Genomic DNA, 17,146 nt, shown 5'->3' with positions numbered 1-17,146 from the left:
CACACAATACTAGCAAATACTCACATATACACACACAATACTAGCAAATATTCACATATACACACACAATATTAGCAAACACACACACATTATTGGTACATTTTCACATATACACACACACTGTTGGCAAATACTCACATATACACACACTATTAACAGAAATTCAAGTATACACACACATGATAATTGTAAATATTCACATGCACACACAATATTAGTAAATACTCACATATACACCCACACAATATTAGTAAATACTCACATATACACACACACAATACTAGCAAATACTCACATATACACACAATATTGGGAAATACACACACATTATTGGTAAATATTCACATTTACACACACAATATTAGAAAATACACAACATTATTGGTAAATATTCACATTTACACACACAATATTAGCAAATACACAACATTATTGGTAAATATTCACATGTACACACACACAATATTGTGATGTCATCCACCATCTTTGTGTCCTGCAGGAGTCCCAAGTTGTATATACAGTATGTCATGTTAGTGTGTTTAGAATGATGATGTCATCCACCATGCAGGAGTCCCAAGTTGTATATACAGTATGTCATGTTAGTGTGTTTAGAATGATGATGTCATCCACCATGCAGGAGTCCCAAGTTGTATATACAGTATGTCATGTTAGTGTGTTTAGAATGATGATGTCATCCACCATGCAGGAGTCCCAAGTTGTATACACAGTATGTCATGTTAGTGTGTTTAGAATGATGATGTCATCCACCATGCAGGAGTCCCAAGTTGTACACACAGTATGTCATGTTAGTGTGTTTAGAATGATGATGTCATCCACCATGCAGGAGTCCCAAGTTATATATACAGTATGTCATGTTAGTGTGTTTAGAATGATGATGTCATCCACCATGCAGGAGTCCCAAGTTGTATATACAGTATGTCATGTTAGTGTGTTTAAAATGATGATGTCATCCACCATGCAGGAGTCCCAAGTTGTATACACAGTATGTCCTGTTAGTGTGTTTAGAATGATGATGTCATCCACCATGCAGGAGTCCCAAGTTGTATATACAGTATGTCCTGTTAGTGTGTTTAGAATGATGATGTCATCCACCATGCAGGAGTCCCAAGTTGTATATACAGTATGTCATGTTAATGTGTTTAGAATGATGATGTCATCCACCATGCAGGAGTCCCAAGTTGTATATACAGTATGTCATGTTAGTGTGTTTAGAATGATGATGTCATCCACCATGCAGGAGTCCCAAGTTGTATATACAGTATGTCCTGTTAGTGTGTTTAGAATGATGATGTCATCCACCATGCAGGAGTCCCAAGTTGTATATACAGTATGTCATGTTAATGTGTTTAGAATGATGATGTCATCCACCATGCAGGAGTCCCAAGTTGTATATACAGTATGTCCTGTTAGTGTGTTTAGAATGATGATGTCATCCACCATGCAGGAGTCCCAAGTTTTATATACAGTATGTCATGTTAGTGTGTTTAGAATGATGATGTCATCCACCATCTTTGTGTCCTGCAGGAGTCACAAGCCGCTCAGAGACAGATCCTCATGGAGTTTCTTAACGAGGCCCGGAGGAACAAAAGAGAGGTATGAATATGAAACCATATTACTGCTGCTTATGATTATGAAACAATATTACTGCTACTTATGAATATGAAATGTTACCTGCTTCTGAATGAGTAAGAAATGAGGCCACTTTGGTTTGTCGGCAGCAACTGGAGCAGCTCCAGAAGGAGCTCAACTTCCTTGAGGAGGACATCAAGCGTGTTGAGGTAACATGATTCTTCATTTATTTGTGTCTTCCATAGATGTTAGCTCTGCCAGACAATAAGAAGATGGAGCAGGAGGGATGAGTCTTGCTAATCAGACATGTAGATTAAAAAAAAGTTCAAGTAGCAATGATAGTCACACACACACACGAGGTGTGGCAAAATTATTCTCTGCATTTGACCCATCACCCTTGATCGCCCCCTGGGAGGTGAGGGGAGCAGTGAGCAGCAGCGGGTGCCGCGCCCGGGAATAATTTTTGGTGATTTAACCCCCAATTCCAAGCCTTGATGCTGAGTGCCAAGCAGGGAGGTAATGGCTCCCATTTTTATAGTCTTTGGTATGACTCGGCCGGGGTTTGAACTCACAACCTACCCATCTCAGGGCGGACTCTCTAACCACTAGGCCACTGAGTAGGTCTACCAGTACTAGTACATACTACTAGTACTGGTAGAGTAAATGTATTGTCATGTCTACTGCTCACTACCACATTGTCACACAACTAAATCACTGTTGTTAACTAGTACTCAGACATGTAGATAGTACTAGTTAAATGTATTGTCATGTCTACTGCTCACTACCACATTGTCACACAACTAAATCACTGTGTTGTTAACTAGTACTCAGACATGTAGATACTACTAGTTAAATGTATTGTCATGTCTACTGCTCACTACCACATTGTCACACAACTAAATCACTGTGTTGTTAACTAGTACTCAGACATGTAGATACTACTAGTTAAATGTATTGTCATGTCTACTGCTCACTACCACATTGTCACACAACTAAATCACTGTGTTGTTAACTAGTACTCAGACATGTAGATAGTACTAGTTAAATGTATTGTCATGTCTACTGCTCACTACCACATTGTCACACAACTAAATCACTGTGTTGTTAACTAGTACTCAGACATGTACATAGTACTAGTTAAATGTATTGTCATGTCTACTGCTCACTACCACATTGTCACACAACTAAATCACTGTTGTTAACCAGTACTCAGACATGTAGATACTACTAGTTAAATGTATTGTCATGTCTACTGCTCACTACCACATTGTCACACAACTAAATAACTGTGTTGTTAACTAGTACTCAGACATGTAGATACTACTAGTTAAATGTATTGTCATGTCTACTGCTCACTACCACATTGTCACACAACTAAATCACTGTGTTGTTAACTAGTACTCAGACATGTAAATAGTACTAGTTAAATGTATTGTCATGTCTACTGCTCACTACCACATTGTCACACAACTAAATCACTGTGTTGTTAACTAGTACTCAGACATGTACATAGTACTAGTTAAATGTATTGTCATGTGTACTGCTCACTACCACATTGTCACACAACTAAATCACTGTGTTGTTAGGTAGTACTCAGACATGTAGATAGTACTAGTTAAATGTATTGTCATGTCTACTGCTCACTACCACATTGTCACACAACTAAATCACTGTGTTGTTAACTAGTACTCAGACATGTAGATACTACTAGTTAAATGTATTGCCATGTGTACTGCTCACTACCACATTGTCACACAACTAAATCACTGTGTTGTTAATTAGTACTCAGACATGTAGATAGTACTAGTTAAATGTATTGCCATGTCTACTGCTCACTACCACATTGTCACACAACTAAATCACTGTGTTGTTAATTAGTACTCAGACATGTAGATAGTACTAGTTAAATGTATTGCCATGTGTACTGCTCACTACCACATTGTCAAACAACTAAATCACTGTGTTGTTAACCAGTACTCAGACATGTAGATACTACTAGTTAAATGTATTGTCATGTGTACTGCTCACTACCACATTGTCACACAACTAAATCACTGTGTTGTTAATAAGTACTCAGACATGTAGATAGTACTAGTTAAATGTATTGTCATGTCTACTGCTCACTATCACATTGTCACACAACTAAATCACTGTGTTGTTAATTAGTACTCAGACATGTAGATAGTACTAGTTAAATGTATTGTCATGTCTACTGCTCACTACCACATTGTCACACAACTAAATCACTGTTGTTAACTAGTACTCAGACATGTAGATACTACTAGTTAAATGTATTGTCATGTGTACTGCTCACTACCACATTGTCAAACAACTAAATCACTTTGTTGTTAACTAGTACTCAGACATGTAGATAGTACTTGTTAAATGTATTGTCATGTCTACTGCTCACTACCACATTGTCACACAACTAAATCACTGTGTTGTTAACTAGTACTCAGACATGTAGATAGTACTAGTTAAATGTATTGTCATGTCTACTGCTCACTACCACATTGTCACACAACTAAATCACTGTGTTGTTAACCAGTACTCAGACATGTAGATACTACTAGTTAAATGTATTGTCATGTGTACTGCTCACTACCACATTGTCACACAACTAAATCACTTTGTTGTTAACTAGTACTCAGACATGTAGATACTACTAGTTAAATGTACTGTGATGTGTACTGCTCACTACCACATTGTCACACAACTAAATCACTTTGTTGTTAACCAGTACTCAGACATGTAGATAGTACTAGTTAAATGTATTGTCATGTGTACTGCTCACTACCACATTGTCACACAACTAAATCACTGTTGTTAACTAGTACTCAGACATGTAGATACTACTAGTTAAATGTATTGTCATGTCTACTGCTCACTACCACATTGTCACACAACTAAATCACTGTGTTGTTAACTAGTACTCAGACATGTACATAGTACTAGTTAAATGTATTGTCATGTCTACTGCTCACTACCACATTGTCAAACAACTAAATCACTGTGTTGTTAACTAGTACTCAGACATGTACATAGTACTAGTTAAATGTATTGTCATGTCTACTGCTCACTACCACATTGTCAAACAACTAAATCACTTTGTTGTTAACCAGTACTCAGACATGTAGATAGTACTAGTTAAATGTATTGTCATGTCTACTGCTCACTACCACATTGTCACACAACTAAATCACTGTGTTGTTAACCAGTACTCAGACATGTAGATACTACTAGTTAAATGTATTGTCATGTCTACTGCTCACTACCACATTGTCACACAACTAAATCACTGTTGTTAACTAGTACTCAGACATGTAGATACTACTAGTTAAATGTATTGTGATGTGTACTGCTCACTACCACATTGTCACCCAACTAAATCACTTTGTTGTTAACCAGTACTCAGACATGTAGATAGTACTAGTTAAATGTATTGTCATGTCTACTGCTCACTACCACATTGTCACACAACTAAATCACTGTGTTGTTAACTAGTACTCAGACATGTACATAGTACTAGTTAAATGTATTGTCATGTCTACTGCTCACTACCACATTGTCACACAACTAAATCACTTTGTTGTTAACCAGTACTCAGACATGTAGATACTACTAGTTAAATGTATTGTCATGTGTACTGCTCACTACCACATTGTCACACAACTAAATCACTGTTGTTAACTAGTACTCAGACATATAGATAGTACTAGTTAAATGTATTGTCATGTCTACTGCTCACTACCACATTGTCACACAACTAAATCACTGTGTTGTTAACTAGTACTCAGACATGTAGATACTACTAGTTAAATGTATTGTGATGTGTACTGCTCACTACCACATTGTCACACAACTAAATCACTGTTGTTAACTAGTACTCAGACATGTAGATAGTACTAGTTAAATGTATTGTCATGTCTACTGCTCACTACCACATTGTCACACAACTAAATCACTGTGTTGTTAACTAGTACTCAGACATGTAGATACTACTAGTTAAATGTATTGTCATGTCTACTGCTCACTACCACATTGTCACACAACTAAATCACTGTGTTGTTAACTAGTACTCAGTGTACTGCTCACTACCACATTGTCACACAAGTGGAAGTCTTCATAGCCAACTAACAGAAAGAAACAAACACAAAGTCCCTCCATGTTGAATACTTTGACAGAGTAAAGGCTTGTGGTAAATGATGTGTGTCCACCATGTAATACATCTAATGAATATCATTAATAAAGAAGATGCTTTTATTATTAAATGTTGATGAAAAACATTTGCTGTAATTGAGAGGTTTTTAATCACTTCCCATCTGATAGTAATATTTGATGTATATGTATGCAGTAATATTTGATGTATATGTATGCAGTATTATTTGATGTATATGTATGCAGTAATACTTGATGTATATGTATGCAGTAATATTTGATGTATATGTATGCAGTATTATTTGATGTATATGTATGCAGTAATATTTGATGTATATGTATGCAGTAATATTTTATGTATATGTATGCAGTAATATTTTATGTATATGTATGCAGTAATATTTGATGTATATGTGTATCTTCCAAGGAAATGAGCGGGCTGTACTCTCCAAAGATGGAGGCAGAGTGTACTGTGCCCAATGTGGAAGCTCCCTCACCTTCACGCAGGTACACTACATACATCATATCATGCACTACTATGTAGAATATCCATAACCACAATATCTCATATTTATACCATTTTATATATATATATATATATATATATATGTGTGTGTGTATGTATCTATATACATACATATATATGTACATGTATGTGTATATATATATATACACATTAGGGTTGCAACTAACGATTAATTTGATAATCAATTAATCTGTCGATTATTACTTCGATTAATCGATTAATAATCGGATAAAATAGATAAACTACATTTCTATCCTTTCTAGTATTTTATTGAAAAAAAACAGCATACTGGCACCATACTTATTTTGATTATTGTTTCTCAGCTGTTTGTACATGTTGCAGTTTATAAATAAAGGTTTATATATAAAAAAATTAATCGGCAACTATTTTTTTAATCGATTTAATCGATTAGTTGTTACAGCCCTAATATATATATATATATATGTGTCTATATATATATGTGTATGTATATACAGTATATATTTGTGTGTATATATATCTATATCTATGCATGTATATATGTGTGTATATTTATGTACTGTAAGTATGTATGTATATAAAATCAGGTCTGTCCAAACTTTTTCCACTGAGGGCCGCACACTGAAAAATGAAATGATGCGGGGGGGCCTTTTTGATATTTTCCTTTTCAAACCCAATACTATATAGAGCAGGGAGAGGTTTCTTAGGGCCCCATTTGTCGGGCTTCACCTGACACATGAAACATGACACATTGGGGGTGCACTATCCACTTTAGCCATGAGACGGCAGCAGTGTGTTAAATAGCTTCAAAAGTGTTTTGTGGCAATTCCAACTTTGACCACAGCGTCAGAGTGGCGCTTTCCATCATTTTTAACAGACTGCATTGCAAAATGATCAAACTGTCATTGCTGAAAAAAATAAAAAAGAATAAAAATCTAATTTGTTATGTTATGTTTGACATATTTAATGCTCCAATCAAATATTCCACCTTGAATTTATTTAGGGGAAAGTATTTGTGTTTTTGTCAATAAAAAAAAATGTTCTTCAAACATCAAGAAAATGGAATACAACTTCAAATCAACAGAAAGATCTGGGGCCGTACTTATCAACCTTCTTAGAATTACTCCTAAGAAGTCTGCTAAGAGTTGACTTAAGAGTAAATAAATTATTCGCTGAAAGCTGCACTTAAAAGTTAGTTATCAAGCGTCTTACTCACACTTTCAGCGAAGTGTAGGACTGAATCTTAAGTGTCACACTCAGAGCTGAATTACGACATTACTATGTGCCGTAAACGCAATTTTAGGTGACGTCATTTCTGTGTCCACAGAAATGACCAATCACGGAAGGGAATCCCTTGTCTAAGAATAAAGAAATATCTTGGAAATATTGAAGTGGGCAATGGGAGTGTATATTTTGACAAACTACAAAATAATACAAAACAAACTAGTCCCCGCCGGCACTCACGCTACTGCTCCCTCTCTTCTCTCGCCCACACACTCACTGACGTCACTCACCTCACGGCCACACACATACGCTACTGTCATAACATTTTCTTTCCAATTCATTAATTAGGCAACTAATTTGAAACTGGTGTGGGTGGCTCTATATATACTAGCCCACTGCAGCCACATGCAGAAATCAACAAGGAATCGAAAAGTATTAAATCTGTGACAAAAATAATATCCGCTCTGTCTAAACGATACCGTTTGATCAGCTGCTCGTCATAAAAAAAAAAAAAAACATTGTTCCGTTCCCTGAACGTTGGCGCACGTCTCTCTCGCCTCAGTGCCATCCCCTGCTGGCAACTCCTAACCACTTAAGACACCTCTGAAGGTCTCTTAAATATCGTGGAGTAGGAGTGATTCTTAGACTTAAGAACGTTGATAAAAAGCTTTTATTCTTAAGTTTGAGAGTAGGACTACATTTCGCAAATTCTCAGGACTTAAGTGTAAAATGGCACTCTAAGAAGCTTGATAAGTACGGCCCCTGAAGTTATAATTAAATATATACAATATTATGACATATTTTTAACATTTGTATGACTTTCCGGGTCCCCAGGACCAAACTGGAAGGGAGCCCTAAATGTTAGAGAAATGTACATATTTGATTGGTTTTGAAATGTAGAATGAAGCAAATGTCCCCCGCATGACTTCATTCTTCAGTGTGTGGCCTCAGTCAACCAAGTTTGCTTGAAATGTTGTGTATTTGTACATGTATGAATGATATACATGATGTGAAAATAGTATATGTTCCTATACTGTAGCATCATTGAGTCACCGGACTATAACCCGCCTCCAGGATTTGGTGCAACAACACAGGTAAATCATGCAGCATGTATGTATGTATGTATACATGTATGTGTATATGTAAAGTCATGTGGCGTGTGTCATGCAGGGCAAGAGACAGACGTGGTACAACAGCACTCTAGCATCACGCAGGAAAAGGTTGACGGCACATTTTGAAGATCTCGAGCAGTGTTACTTCTCCAACAAAATGTCACGCATCTCAGGTACTTTCACTTCCTGTCCGACACCAGTCATTCTCCCACTCTTGCCTTCTGGTTCCAGCTGCAATAACACTCCTCTCTGTCATTGTCTTGGCCAACAAGTGTGCTTGCTTCCATAGTTAACATCACGTCCACCAGCTAATACTAGCATCGAGGCAAAAGTGTGGTGCGGGGGGCCACATGTAGCCCCTCTTGGCCCCTGGCATGTCACACACATCTCAATGATAAAGGCATCATGGCATGGGAAAAGACTGACATGATCATAATAATGTATAATAACAGTCTTTTTTAAGACTTTTAAAAGACAATATAAATGTTTATAAATATATCAAAGATAAATGCAGTGAAATAGTAGCTGCACACACACTTTCATCCACATCCCAATCACTATTCTTATTCATACCCTTTCTGTGTGTGTGTTCGTGTGTGTGTGTGTGTGCGTGTGTGTGCTTATATACAGTGGGGCAAAAAAGTATTTAGTCAGCCACCCATTGATTGTCAATGGGTGGCTGACTAAATACTTTTTTGCCCCACTGTATATATATATATACTTATATATGTATATACTTACAGTATATATGTACATGTATATATACTTATATATGTATGTGTGTTTATTAGGGCAGGCAGATATTATCGGACGATAAATGCTTTAAAATGTAATATCGGAAATTATCGGTATCGGCTTTTTTATTATCTGTATCGGGTTTTTTTTGTTTTTGTTTTTGTTTTTTTTTACTAAATCAACATAAAAAACACAAGATACACTTACAATTAGTGCACCAACCCAAAAAACCTCCCTCCCCCCATTTCTTTCTGTTATCAATATTCTGGTTCCTACATGATGTATCAATATATATCAATACAGTCTGCAAGGGATACAGTCCGTAAGCACACATGATTGTGCGTGGTGCTGCTCCACTAATAGTACTAACCTTTAACAGTTAATTTTACTCATTTTCTTTAATTACTAGTTTCTATGTAACTGTTTTTATATTGTTTTACTTTCTTTTTTATTCAAGAAAATGTTTTTAATTTAGTTATCTTATTTTATTTTTTTTTTTAAAAAGGACCTTATCTTCACCATACCTGGTTGTCCAAATTAGGCATAATAATGTGTTAATTCCACGACTGCATGTATCGGTTGATATCGGTATCGGTAATTAAAGAGTTGGACAATATCGGAATATCGGATATCGGCAAAAAGCCATTATCGGACATCCCTAGTGTTTATATATGTATACTTATATATATATATATATATGTATATATACATATATATGTATATATACTTATATATGTATATATATGTGTGTGTATATATATGTACCGTATTTTCCGCACCATAAGGCGCCCCGTGTTATTAGCCGCACGTTTAATGAACGGAATATTTCAAAACTTTGTTTACCTATTAGCCGCCCCGTGCTATTAGCCGCACCTACGCTACGCTAAAGGGAATGTCAACAAAACAGTCAGATAGGTCAGTCAAACTTTAATAATATATTACAAACCAGCGTTCTAACAACTCTGTTCACTCCCAAAATGTAATGTACAAATGTGCAATCACAAAAATAGTAACACTCAAAATAGTGCAGAGCAATAGCAACATCAATAACTCAACGTTGCTCATACGTTAGTGTCACACGACACACAAAACAAACATTTAAAGCTCACTTTCTGAAGTTATTACTCATCCACAAATCCCTCGAATTGTTCTTCTTCGGTGTGCTTCACTTGTTTTTTGACACCATCTGTGATGTGGACGCGCATGCAGTCATAGATCAACAGGAACGGCGCTGCGTGAAAAAAGTCACCCGGTGTCTTCGCGTAAACGTCTATCATCGCTCATCTTTTCTTCATCCATCCATCCCTTCGAGGTAGCTTTTATGATGACGCCGGCTGGAAAGTTCTCTTTTGGCAAGGTCTTCCTTTTGAATATCACCGTGGGTGGAAGTTTCTGGCCGTTAGCATGGCAAGCTAGAACCACAGTAGGACGACTTCTCATTCCCTGTGGTGCGAATATTCACCGTACGTGCTCCCGTTGTATCCACAGTGCGGTTCACATGAATATCAAAAGTCAGTGGAACCTTGTACACGTGTCTCTTAGTAGGAGACATTTTGTTGTCTTTACAGAAATACACAAATGAAATGAAACGTAATATCCGCGCGCTTCTTCTTCTACGGGGGCGGGTGCTCACCTTGGCGGTTGCTTACCGTAGAAGAAGAAGCGCTTCCTCTTTTACGGGGAAAAAAGATGGCGGCTGTTTACCGTAGTTGCGAGACCTAAACTTTATGAAAATAAATATGAATATTAATCCATATATAAGGCGCACTGTCTGCTTTTGAGAAAAATTGTGGTTTTTAGGTGCGGCTTATGGTGCGGAAAATACGGTATATGTATATATGTGTATGTACAGTATATATATGTATGTATGTGTATGTATTAGGGGTGTAACGGTACACAAAAATGTTGGTTCGGTACGTACCTCGGTTTAGAGGTCACGGTTCGGTTCATTTTCGGTACAGTAAGATAACAACAAAATATACATTTTTGGGTTATTTATTTACCAAATTTGCAAAATCTTCCACCAAAAATATTTGTCTTAGTGTAATATTTGATGTGAAGTAATGGGAACCTTGGATAGGTCAATAATTCACAATAACATTGATTTTGATTCAATATTATGTTTTGAGCAATGACAGTTTGAAAGGAAAAAAAAAACAGCTTTGTTTTATTAGTCAACATTGCAACTTTGTCTAAATGACATTTAACCTTGAAAGCTTTTTTATTTCACTTTTGTTATGTTTTTGTTTATTTGATTAGTCTTTTTAGAATGTGCCGTGGGCCTTTAAAACATTAGCTGTGGGCCGCAAATGGCCTCCGGGGCACACTTTTGACACCCCTGCTATAGATAATAACAAATGAAATGTGATAAATCTATGGATAAAAAGCAGATGCGCGTTTATCATAACTCTCTCTCTCTCTCTCTCTTTGTCTCTGCCCCTCCCTCACCAATGCTGCTGTTTGTTTTGTTTTTAACCCCTTCTTAACCCTGAACGTACATTGAAAATACACGCAAGCCTAACTCAAAATGCCGGACATTTGAGGCATTTAAGAAACTCCGCCCTGACAGCTCCGCAAAAGAGGACATGTCCGGTGAAAAGAGGACGTATGGTCAGTCTATTCTAGCCCGTTAGCTGCTAGCATGCCGTGTGTTGTGCCTCGGTGTGCATTGTTTACACAACGTGCGTTACGCTACTTATTATGTCCGTGTGGAAACTCGTTCGATACACCTCCGAACCGAACCGGAACCCCCGTACCGAAACGGTTCAATACAAATACACGTACTGTTACACCCCTACTATGTTTGTGTATGTAATAATAATAATAATAATAGATTTTATTTGTAAAAAGCACTTTCCATTGAGCAAACAACCTCAAAGTGCTACAGTGTATTAAAAAATAAATAAAAAGATAATACAAATTAAAAAGTAGAACTAGCACGCATATATCTAAAAAAAGGCTTTTTTAAAAAAGAAGGGTTTTTAAGCCTTTTTTAAAAGCATCCCAGTCTGTGGTGCCCTCAGGTGGTCAGGGAGGGCGTTCCACAGTATATATACACAGTGGTGGTCAAAAGTGTACATACACTTGTAAAGAACATCATGTCATGGCTGTCTTGAGTTTCCAAAAATGTCTACAACTCTTATTTTTTTGTGATAGAGTGATTGGAGCTCATACTTGTTGCTCACAAAAAACATTCTGACTAATTTAGCAGGTATAAACTACAGTGTCATATATTTTGGTATTTGCTATTATTAGCATAGTACTGTTAGCATGCTAGCCCTTTTAGCTCATTTTCCTCATATTTTTTTGTTACTTGACGCTACTTTGGCTTTGGCTCTTCAGCGTTGACAGGAAATTCCCGGCGACACTTCATTTCCTAGTTGTTTGTAAACGATGGCTAGTGTTTTGAAGGTGTGCACTACTACTGTGACTTGTGTGTGTCAGATGAAGGCAGGACTTTGAACCAGCTGGATGACTTCAAGGAGTGTCTGTCCAAGTTCACGCGCTACAACTCTGTCAGGCCCTTGGCCACGCTCTCCTACGCCAGCGACCTCTACAATGGCTCCAGTATCGTGTCCAGGTATCAAAGACATCGGCTCTCATTGGCGAGCATAAGAATGATGCAGCAGATCAACCCTTCTACCTACTTTTTATGTTGCAGCATCGAGTTTGACCGAGATTGTGACTACTTTGCCATTGCCGGCGTGACAAAGAAGATCAAGGTGTTTGAGTACGGCACGGTGATCCAAGACGCGGTGGACATCCACTATCCTGTCAATGAAATGACCTGCAATTCCAAAATCAGGTAAGAGTTCCAAGTTTTGCCAGGAAATCCAGTTTTTGTCCTTCTTTCCTGGCGTTTTGGATGATGGGGTCGCTCGACAAGCCTCTGTCTGCAACACTGGCAGCGTGGGCTCATTAATTCAAGGAGCGCCACCAGTTTCATGATCCATCATTCAATCAGTAAGGTGACAGAGATGATGGACATGAAGACTCAATGATTTTCTTGCCGTCACATTTATCTTGTAAAAACAACAGTCAAATGTAAGAACCCAATGGGAATGTACACGAGGTAAATACTAATAATGATAATACTTAGTCACAATGTTTTGTTTTTACATTATTTTTAAAAATATCAGAATTCTCCCCCATACTTGACTTTGGTGTAATAAGTTTAGACATCCCTGATCCAAAATATTACAAGCTCTCAAAATCAAAATCTAATATAAACAAAGTTTAGTTGGTTCATTACAAATAAAATACTAACTGATTATTAAAATCATTAGAAAAAGTACAACCACATTAAACAATGTTAAGTAACTGAACATTCGTATTTTTGTACCTGCAACATTTTTCACACACAACCTTATGCAGTTACACAATATTATTGTGTGAATGTTCCAAAACATTGCTTTTCTACACCAACATTCTTCTATTTATTATTATTATTACGGTATTGTGTGAATGTTCCAAAACATTCACACATGCTTTTCTACACCAAAATTATTCTATTTATTATTATTATTTTGTGAATGTTCCAAATCATTCACACATATGCTTTTCTACACCAAAATTATTCTATTATTTATTATTATTATTATTATTATTGTGTGACTGTTCCAAAACATTCACACATATGGTTTTCTACACCAAAATTAATCTATTTATTATTATTATTATTATTATTATTGTGTGACTGTTCCAAAACATTCACACATATGGTTTTCTACACCAAAATTAATCTATTTATTATTATTATTATTATTGTGTGACTGTCACAAAACATTCACATATTTGGTTTTCAACACCAAAATGAATTTATTTATTATTATTATTATTATTATAATTGTGTGACTGTTCCAAAACATTCACACATGATTTTCTACACCAAAATTATTCTATTTATTATTATTATTATTATTATAATTGTGTGACTGTTCCAAAACATTCACATATATGCTTTTCTACACCAAAATTATTATATTTATAATTATTATTATTATTGTGTGACTGTTCCAAAACCCTCACATATTTAGTTTTCTACACCAAAATGAATCTATTTATTATTATTATTATTATTATAATTGTGTGACTGTTCCAAAACATTCACACATGATTTTCTACACCAAAATTATTCTATTTATTATTATTATTATTATAATTGTGTGACTGTTCCAAAACATTCACACATATGGTTTTCTACACCAAAATTAATCTATTTATTATTATTATTATTATTCTGTGACTGTTCCAAAACATTCACACATATTCACACATATGCTTTTCTACACCAAAATTAATTAATTAATTAATTACTATTATTATTGTGTGACTGTTCCAAAACATTCACACATATGGTTTTCTACACCAAAATTAATCTATTTATTATTATTAGTATTATTGTGTGACTGTTCCAAAACATTCACACATATGTTTTTCTACACCAAAATTAATCTATTTATTATTATTATTATTATTGTGTGACTGTTCCAAAACATTCACATATATGGTTTTCTACACCAAAATTATTCCATTTATTATTATTATTATTATAATTGTGTGACTGTTCCAAAACATTCACACATGATTTTCTACACCAAAATTATTCTATTTATTATTATTATTATTATAATTGTGTGACTGTTCCAAAACATTCACACATATGGTTTTCTACACCAAAATTAATCTATTTATTATTATTATTATTATTATTCTGTGACTGTTCCAAAACATTCACACATATGCTTTTCTACACCAAAATTAATTAATTAATTACTATTATTATTGTGTGACTGTTCCAAAACATTCACACATATGGTTTTCTACACCAAAATTAATCTATTTATTATTATTATTATTATTATTATTATTATTGTGTGACTGTTCCAAAACATTCACACATATGTTTTTCTACACCAAAATTAATCTATTTATTATTATTATTATTATTGTGTGACTGTTCCAAAACATTCACATATATGGTTTTCTACACCAAAATTAATCTATTTATTATTATTATTATTATTATTATTGTGTGACTGTTCCAAAACATTCACACATATGCTTTTCTACACCAAAATTAATCTATTTATTATTATTATTATTATTATTATTGTGTGACTGTTCCAAAACATTCACATATATGGTTTTCTACACCATAATTAATGTATTTATTATTATTATTATTATTATTATTGTGTGACTGTTCCAAAACATTCACACATATGCTTTTCTACAGCAAAATTATTGTATTTATTATTATTATTATTGTGTGAATGTTCCAAAACATTCACACATGGTTTTCTACAGCAAAATTCATCTATTTATTATTATTATTATTATTATTATTATTATTATTATTATTATTCTCCAGGTTTTGGCGCACTCTACACTCTACCTTCCACATTTTTCAAGCGATTCAAACCATTCCTTCAACATATCGCTCATCCTGGACATTCAAACTATCATTGTTCCAAGTTCAAAACAATTCCAGGAATTCCCTTTTTTCAAACCCTTTTTTCTATGGACTACTCCTCCCACATTTTTCAACCCACTTCAACCGATCCACTGTCCAAACATTCCTCTTAATCAGAACAAAAAACTGTATTTTTTTTTTTAAAGTGGAAAAATTCCCTGTTTTCCTGGAATTCCACAATACCATTTCTCAATTAAAAATGTTAACATTTCTTGACCGATTTGAAAAATTCCAACACCATTCCGAACATTCCAATTTTTTAGCGTTTTCACAAAAAATTCCTGCTTTTCCCGAAATTCCCCAAATTTTCATGAAATTCCCATTGAAATGAATGGGACATTTTTCAGAGTTCCACAACTCCCACATTTTTCATCCATGTCAAACTGTTCCAACTTCAAAATATTCAGCCTGTTCAGGAATTGTGTGCTCTACTTCACCAATTCTAAAGAAAAAATCCAGATTTCCTAGAATTCCCAGTTTTTAGAGACATTTTCCCCATTCAAAATGAATTGGCCATTTTTCAAATGTCCACAATTCCCACATTTTTCAACCCATTCCCCCTTCAACACATTCAACTCATCCTGGAAATTCAAACATTGTATGTGTGTATAATGACATAGTAGATGGTGGTAAAGTCATGTGGTGTTTTTCCACGTTCAACAAATTTCCAGGAATTCCTGTTTTTTTTTTTTTAAACCTTATTTCCAACCTTTTCATCCCACTTCACGCGTTCCACCGTCAAAACATTCCTCTTAGTCAGGACAAAAAAACCAAGTTGGTTTAAGAACTTGAAAAATTCCCAGTTTTCCCAAAATTCCATTATACCATTTTCCAATTAGAAAACTGTTACTGCTTCAACATTTCTTGACCAATTCCAACACCAACCGATTCAGCTCTTTCAGAACATTCATGCTCTTAATCATTTTCACAAAAATCCCGCTTTTCCCAAAATTTCCAGGAAGTTGCCATTGAAATGAATGGGACATTTTTCCAAGTTGCACAACTCCCACATTTTTCATCCATGTCAAACTGTTCCAACTTCAAAATATTCAGCCTGTTCAGGAATTGTGTGCTCTACTTCACCAATTCTAAAAAGAAATTCCAGATTTCCTAGAATTCCCAGTTTTAAGGGTACATTTTCCCCATTCAAAATGAATTGGCCATTTTTCAAATGTCCACAATTCCCACATTTTTCAAACCATCCCCCCTTCAACACATTCAACTCATCCTGGAAATTCAAACATTGTATGTGTGTATAATGACATAGTAGATGGTGGTAAAGTCATGTGGTGGGTTTTTCCACGTTCATTAAATTTCCAGGAATTCCTGGTTTTTTCTAACCTTATT

The 17,146-nt window shown here is 35.2% G+C and overlaps 1 protein-coding gene across 3 annotated transcripts in view; it reads left to right on the top strand.

The window, feature by feature from the left end:
- LOC133665350 (E3 ubiquitin-protein ligase COP1) overlaps positions 1–17,146 on the top strand; it is a 50,790-nt gene that overhangs the window by 14,797 nt on the left and 18,847 nt on the right. For all 3 annotated transcript variants that reach the window (XM_062070628.1, XM_062070627.1, XM_062070629.1), the window contains 7 exons: positions 1,546–1,614; positions 1,740–1,799; positions 6,176–6,255; positions 8,517–8,571; positions 8,648–8,762; positions 12,769–12,904; positions 12,986–13,129. In XM_062070628.1, the coding sequence (XP_061926612.1) occupies positions 1,546–1,614; positions 1,740–1,799; positions 6,176–6,255; positions 8,517–8,571; positions 8,648–8,762; positions 12,769–12,904; positions 12,986–13,129 (659 nt within the window). The remainder of the gene's footprint in view (positions 1–1,545; positions 1,615–1,739; positions 1,800–6,175; positions 6,256–8,516; positions 8,572–8,647; positions 8,763–12,768; positions 12,905–12,985; positions 13,130–17,146) is intronic.

The sequence above is a fragment of the Entelurus aequoreus genome, linkage group LG14 (genome assembly GCF_033978785.1).
Source record: "Entelurus aequoreus isolate RoL-2023_Sb linkage group LG14, RoL_Eaeq_v1.1, whole genome shotgun sequence".
In the NCBI taxonomy this organism is placed as follows: Eukaryota; Metazoa; Chordata; class Actinopteri; order Syngnathiformes; family Syngnathidae; genus Entelurus; species Entelurus aequoreus.
The sequence above is the reverse complement of the archived record's forward strand: the minus strand, read 5'-3'. Positions and strand labels throughout refer to the sequence as shown.